The sequence below is a fragment of the Alosa sapidissima genome, chromosome 1, assembly GCF_018492685.1.
Source record: "Alosa sapidissima isolate fAloSap1 chromosome 1, fAloSap1.pri, whole genome shotgun sequence".
Lineage (NCBI taxonomy): Eukaryota > Metazoa > Chordata > Actinopteri > Clupeiformes > Clupeidae > Alosa > Alosa sapidissima.
In genome coordinates this window covers 2,734,153-2,741,652 of record NC_055957.1, presented here as the reverse complement: position 1 = coordinate 2,741,652, position 7,500 = coordinate 2,734,153, and the positions used below count along the sequence as shown (strand labels likewise).

At 53.5% G+C, this 7,500-nt stretch overlaps 1 protein-coding gene across 1 annotated transcript in view; it reads left to right on the top strand.

The window, feature by feature from the left end:
* Positions 1–7,500, top strand: part of LOC121718852 — a 127,095-nt gene that overhangs the window by 92,940 nt on the left and 26,655 nt on the right. The window contains exons 58-64 of the mRNA XM_042104198.1: positions 20–193; positions 1,307–1,366; positions 1,534–4,515; positions 4,600–4,683; positions 4,768–5,007; positions 6,251–6,415; positions 6,803–6,958. Of these exons, the coding sequence (XP_041960132.1) occupies positions 20–193; positions 1,307–1,366; positions 1,534–4,515; positions 4,600–4,683; positions 4,768–5,007; positions 6,251–6,415; positions 6,803–6,958 (3,861 nt within the window). The remainder of the gene's footprint in view (positions 1–19; positions 194–1,306; positions 1,367–1,533; positions 4,516–4,599; positions 4,684–4,767; positions 5,008–6,250; positions 6,416–6,802; positions 6,959–7,500) is intronic.

Sequence of the window (7,500 nt, the reverse complement as noted above, 5' to 3'; positions counted from 1 at the left end):
GATAAACTGGATTTTTCAGGAGCTGCTGGAGGAGGGTGCAGTTCTGCGCCAGAGCCTGCAGGTGGCACTGTCTCATAAGGAGCTGCTGAGAGACTGCCTGGGCCCGGAGCTTGCTGGGAAGATGGAGAGAGACGCCACCATAACAGTGAAGGACGCAGACTCAAACATGGCGTCTCTCACTCAGAGACTCAAGGTGAGCTCCAGCGGAATGAGGCAGGCAGGCAGGCAGGAGTGGGGCAGCCGTGGCCTACTGGTTAGGGGCAGCCGTGGCCTACTGGTTAGGGGCAGCCGTGGCCTACTGGCCTACTGGCCTACTGGTTAGGGGCTGCTGTGGCCTACTGGCCTACTGGTTAGGGGCAGCCGTGGCCTACTGGCCTACTGGCCTACTGGCCTACTGGCCTACTGGCCTACTGGCCTACTGGTTAGGGGCAGCCGTGGCCTACTGGCCTACTGGCCTACTGGTTAGGGGCTGCTGTGGCCTACTGGCCTACTGGTTAGGGGCAGCCGTGGCCTACTGGCCTACTGGTTAGGGGCTGCTGTGGCCTACTGGCCTACTGGTTAGGGGCTGCTGTGGCCTACTGGCCTACTGGCCTACTGGCCTACTGGCCTACTGGTTAGGGGCAGCCATGGCCTACTGGCCTACTGGCCTACTGGCCTACTGGCCTACTGGTTAGGGGCAGCCATGGCCTACTGGCCTACTGGCCTACTGGTTAGGGGCAGCCGTGGCCTACTGGCCTACTGGTTGGGGGCAGCCGTGGCCTACTGGTTAGGGGCAGCCGTGGCCTACTGGTTAGGGGCAGCCGTGGCCTACTGGGTGGGGCAGCCATGGTCTACTGGTTAGGGCTTCAGGCTTGGAACTGAAGGGTTGCCGGTTCGATCCCCGACCAGTAGGAAAAAATGTGGGCGGGGGAAGTGGTTGGACACTGCTCTCCCATGCCCACCTCCACGGCTGAAGTGCCCTTGAGCTTGAGCAAGGCACCTAATCCCTCACTGCTCCTGGAGCGCTGCTGTAGCAAGGCAGCTCACAGCTCCAGGGTTAGTGTGTGCTTCACCTCACTGTATGCTCATTGTGTGCTTCACCTCACTGTGTGTTCACTGTTCACTGTGTGCTTGTGTGTCTCATTAATTCACAGATGGGATAAATGCAGAGACCAAATTTCTTGTATATGTTAGTATACTTGGCCTATAAACCTAATTTACATTTACCTGAAGAAAGGTTGGATGATTAGAGCCAGTTTCAAAAGTGATATCAGGAACTGATTCTGTCTGAAATGGACTGACATCTGAATTATATGTTTCCCATCAGGACATTGCAGATCAGAAGAAGAAGGAGGCCATCAGGCTCTCCCAGGAGATAGAGCTGAAGGTAAACACATCACATTTACACAGCATTGTGTGAACGTATTGGGTTTAATTTTGTTTTAGCCAGACATTTTAGTGTTTAGTTATGTAAATCGCTCCAGTGTTAGTGTTTGTATTTTGACCTTGCTGTACAACTTGACTTGTTTTTCCCTTATGTTACCCTGGATACAGTTTCCTCTTCCTGTTGAAAAAAGACTGAGTCCAGTTTTAGACAGTTCTGTACTCAGCTTTGCTGAAACTGAGTCCTCAGACCACCAGGGGGCTCCCTCCCTATCCCCAGAGATGCCTGAACAGAGAGCAGAGACTAGAGCCCCTGACCAGCAGGCGGTGTACAGACCATTAACAACAGACACTATTATCAAGTCTCAGTCTGACCAGGCTGAGGAGATTCACATAGCTACGAGAGAACCACCACACCAGCAGGTGGCGCCCTCCCCAACAACAGAGACTCTCACCCACAGATACCACGCTGGTCCCATGCCAGCGGACACAGACTCCAGAGAGGTGTCCGTTGAAGCAATTACTCAGGGCCCAGGCTCAGCTGAGTCCTCCGCTGCACTAGGGGCACTGTTGAGGGAGATGCACGATGAGATCCAGAGCACTGGGGCCGCTGCTGCCGCTGCTGCTGCCAAACAGAGGAGATTCCTCACCCTGGAGAAGACACACCCTCCTCCTGACTTCACCCTGGAGAAGACACACCTATCTCCTGACTCAGAGAAGAGGACGACTGCCCCTTCACCCAAGTCAGAGGGGAGTCCAGCTGTCGGCGGATGGAGAGTGATCCCTACCATAGTGGAGCCAGAAGAGGATGAGAGTCCGTCAGAGTCAGCCATGACAGGAGACCTCGGCCAAGAGGAAGACATACCCTGGCCGGCCGTTGCACATACAGAGAGCTTATGGACTGCCATGGCAATGGAGGACATTGGCAATCGATCGCCCACAGCAGGGCGAGTTGGCATGTGGCCACCCATCATTGGCATGGAGAGAGCGAGGACGGAGAGCATGATGTCTGATGAGGACGCCGTTTACGCTGTTGCTGAATTAATGAAAATGAAAGAGGACACTGAGCCAATTGGGGAGGAGAATTCTGACCAAGAGACAGAGGAGAGTGATGGAGATGCCCTGCATACACAAGGAGACCACACCCCTGACACGGACAGCCGAGGCCCAACCGCTAGACAATCACCTAAGTCAAAGAAGAGAGTGGCCTCTCTCATTCTGGACGAGGACGCCATCCATATTCAAAGTCTCGAGGTGTCGGACGCCACCAGCAGTGACATCATGCGCCTGGTGTCTGCTGGGACTGTGGGCTATGACACCACTGCCCTTCAGCCGGGAGAGAAGGCAGATACAGAGGCCCAGGTCTCGGCTACCACTCTTGCCATGGAGCATGGCACACCTCAGAAGGAACCACATGTGGAGGGGCTGGTTGCAGAGGTATCACCCACGAGAAGCCAGGCAGAGCAGCTGGAGAGAGAGTCTGCTCATGCGGCACAGGCTCAGACACCTCCAGCCTCACCCACTGAAGCTGGCGCAGCAGGGCCACAAGCAGAAGCAGCCGGGGCCTGGACCAGTGACAATGGGCCGAGCGGACTGCGCAGAGAGATCGAGCACTTTGCCGTGGATAACGGACCGCGGGAGATCCAGCGACGCTACATCATACTGGACCAGCCTGCGGAGCAAGCAGTCGTTCCGAGGCCGCCTGAGCAAACACTGGCTGCTCAGCAACCTGATGTGGTCATCGGCCGGCCCGGTGCAACCGAGCCAGAGCCTGGGGTGTTAGAGAGGGAGGACAGAGGACGTGGCGAGGAACAGATTGGGAAAGAGCTGCACGGATCAAAGAAGGATGAAACCGCTGGAGGTCAGGAGAGACCTCAGGAGGAACATGCCAAACCGGCTCCACCCTCAAGAAAGAAGAATCATCAGGCAGAGGTTGATAAGAGAGAAACAGCAGTGTGTGCAGAGAGTGAACCAGCCCCACCCTCACACACACATGAAGACAAAACAGCTGCAGAGGCTGTTAGCCAGGTCAGTTTGGAACCTCAGAAGGTCCAGCCTGTCCCATCAGTGAGGCGCAAAGAAAAGCCAGATGCTCATCGCCTCAGTCAGGTCAGTGCTGAAATTCAACCACAGACGGAGGTCCAACCAATCCAACCGACCCCACCCTCAAGGAGACGCAAGGAGAAGGCTGATCCCAATCGCCTCAGTCAGATCAGTGCAGACACCCAGCTGGACAGGACTCCAGAGGTGCTGCCAACCCCTCCGTCCAGGAGGCATAAGGAAAAAACAGAGGGAGATGGAGATGAAATCAGCTTGGGTGCTTCTGCTGCCAGCTCATTGGAAGTTCTACCAGCACCACCCAGACGCCGCAGATCCCAGGCAGAAGGTGACCAGATCAGTTTGGGTGGTTCTGAGGTCCTTCCCACTCCACCATCCAGAAGGCGTAAGGAACAGCTTGAGGGAGATCAAATAAGTCTCACAGGCTCTACTGAAGTTCTGCCAACGCCTCCAAGCAGAAGACGCAAATCTCAAGTAGAAGGTGATCATGCAAGTTTGGGTGGTTTTGAGGTTCTTCCCACTCCACCATCCAGAAGGCATAAGGAAAAGATTGAGGGAGATCAGATAAGTCTCACAGGTTCTAGTGTCGGTTCTCCTGAAGTTCTGCCAACGCCTCCAAGCAGAAGACGCAAATCTCAAGTAGAAGGTGATCATGCAAGTTTGGGTGGTTCTGAGGTCCTTCCCACTCCACCATCCAGAAGGCATAAGGAAAAGATTGAGGGAGATCAGATAAGTCTTTCTGGTTCTATCACTGGTTCTCTTGAAGTTCTACCCACACCACCTAGCAGACGCCGCAAATCCCAGATTGAGGCGGACAGGTCATCTATGAGTCTGGAAGCCCTGCAGGAGAAGCCAGAGATCCAGCCTCCCCCGCCTGCCAGGAGGAAAAAGGAGAAACTACTGGTGGACATGCCACCGAGCAGTGAAGCCGAGAAACCAGAGACAGAAGCAACAGACTCAGCCATCAAGCCAGCGCCACCAGCAAGAGGAAAGGCTTGCCACATTGAAGGTGATAAGGCAGAGGCAGAGAAGCCCTCTATAGGAGGGGATGCCGAGGGAGGAACCCAACTGGAGACATCCACGGTGGCTGCCAGGGTAGAGGAAGTGATGGAGAAGCCCTCTATAGGAGGGGATGCCGAGGGAGGAACCCAACTGGAGACATCCACGGTGGCTGCCAGGGTAGAGGAAGTGATGGAGAAGCCCTCTATAGGAGGGGATGCCGAGGGAGGAACCCAACTGGAGACATCCACGGTGGCTGCCAGGGTAGAGGAAGTGATGGAGAAGCCCTCTATAGGAGGGGATGCCGAGGGAGGAACCCAACTGGAGACATCCACGGTGGCTGCCAGGGTAGAGGAAGACTCAGCTAAAGAAGAAAAGCCCTCAGTCACTGTTGAAGAGAAACCAGCAGCACCAGTCAGACGCAAGGAGAAAAAAGAGCCATCACCAGTGCCAGCCAATCAAGAACTAGAGCAGGCAGAGGCCGAACCAATCAGCAAGCCAGAAGAAAAGGAAATGACTGGCACATCTCAGCCAGAGGTGGGGCAGGAGGCCATTGCTGCAAAAACAGAAGTCTCAGAGAGTGTTAAGGTAACCCCAAAGAGGGCCAGCCTGTGTGTGTAGCACCGCATGTGTGTGTTAAGGTAACCGCAAAGAGGGCCAGCCTGTGTGTGTAGCAACGCATGTGTGTGTTAAGGTAACCGCAAAGAGGGCCAGCCTGTGTGTGTAGCACCGCATGTGTGTGTTAAGGTAACCGCAAAGAGGGCCGGCCTGTGTGTGTTCACGACATCTCATCTGCACCTGTGGAGGGCACGTCTTATCAGCAGTTTACAACTCTGTGATTGTTTTTATTTTGTTTGATATCTGACAGATGCTGCATGTACTTGTTGAGATTCATTGTGTGAACTAATGTATGTAAATATGAACTCAGTTTGTTAGCTGCATCCTAAAGTATTGAGCAACACAAAACAAGGATAAATTGATTCAATGGATAACTGATTGACTGTTGGGTAATTTAACACCTAACCTAACCACTGGGGGAGCGGGAGTGCACTACCAGAGTGGCCTTGTGTGATACACACCCTGCATGACCTCAACACCAGGACTGAGAGCGGAACGTTGTGTGATACACACCCTGCATGACCTCAACACCAGGACTGAGAGCGGAACGTTGTGTGATACACACCCCGCATGACCTCAACACCAGGACTGAGAGCGAAGCACTGCACGGGCAAATGGGACCAGAGAAACTGCCGAAGGAGTAAAACAGAACGCCTCTTGCATCAAACTACAGAATCTGGAATATCCCCCTAATCTGCTTATGGATTGAGATTGATTTTGACTGATAGCCTGAACGTCACTATTTGGTGTGTGTGCTGCAGTCAGTTGCTTGGCTGTGCTGTCGGGTTCTAAATGACTGAATGAGCTCATATGTTGGATGTTGAGTTGTGACTGAATGAGCTCATATGTTGGATGTTGGTATCTAATGACTGAATGAGCTCATATGTTGGATGTTGGTATCTAATGACTGAATGAGCTCATATGTTGGATGTTGGTATCTAATGACTGAATGAGCTCATATGTTGGATCTTGGTATCTAATGACTGAATGAGCTCATATGTTGGATGTTGGTATCTAATGACTGGATGAGCTTATATGTTGGATCTTGGTATCTAATGACTGAATGAGCTCATATGTTGGATGTTGGTATCTAATGACTGGATGAGCTCATATGTTGGAGGTTGTGTTATGTGCTCCCGCATTAAGGGGTGTGAGTGCTGACGCGGGTGTGGTAATGTCCGCCTGATGTTGGGTGTTGTGTTGCGTTTTGTAGCAGCGGCACGTGAGCGCTGAGGAGCAGCTATCTGCCTTGGCGCAGGCTGAGCGCCTCCTGCAGGAGGAGGAGAGCGATGACGAGCCGCTCGGCCCCAACATGCAGGACCTCTTCACTCAGATCAGCAAGATGACCGACCACGGCTCCAGCACTCTCCTCTCAGAGGTAGGTAGAGGCCCCTCTCTCTGTTCTACTGCCCCTCTCTCTCTCTATTCTACTGCCCCTCTCTCTACTGCCCCTCTCTCTCTACTGCCCCTCTTTCTACTGCCCCTCTCTCTCTCTACTGCCCCTCTCTCTGTTCTACTGCCCCTCTCTCTCTCTATTCTACTGCCCCTCTCTCTACTGCCCCTCTCTCTCTACTGCCCCTCTCTCTTCTCACGGTTAAGGTGTAGAGGGACCCTAGTCTCACACACACACACATAAACACACACTCACTCTTATCTCTTCCATACACACACACACACACACACACATACATAAACACACACTCACTGTCACCTCTTCCAAACACACACACACACAAACACACACTCACTCTCACCTCTTCCACAGGCTAATGTGTACAGGGAGCCGCTGTCCAGTCTGGAGTGGTCTCTGCGTGATCAGGACGCGCGTCTCACTCGACTGGTGCTCAGAGTGCTCAGCTGTGAAACACGACCAGCTGAGCTTAGCACTGATGCCATGGCCCTACAGCTGGAGGAGACAGAGGTGAAGCTAACACACACACACACACACACACACACACACACACACACACACACACACAGCACTGACGCCATGGCCCTACAGCTGGAGGAGACAGAGGTGAAGCTAACACACACACACACACACACACACACACACACACACACACACACACACACACACACACACACACACACACACAGCACTGACGCCATGGCCCTACAGCTGGAGGAGACAGAGGTGAGGCTAACACACACACACACACACACACACAGCACTGACGCCATGGCCCTACAGCTGGTGGAGACAGAGGTGAGGCTAACACACACACACACACACACACACACACACACACACACACACACACACACACACACAGCACTGACGCCATGGCCCTACAGCTGGAGGAGACAGAGGTGAGGCTAACACACACACACACACACACACACACACACACACACAGCACTGACGCCATGGCCCTACAGCTGGGGAGACAAGGTGAGGCTAACACACACACACACACACACACACACTCACACACACACACACACACACACACACACACA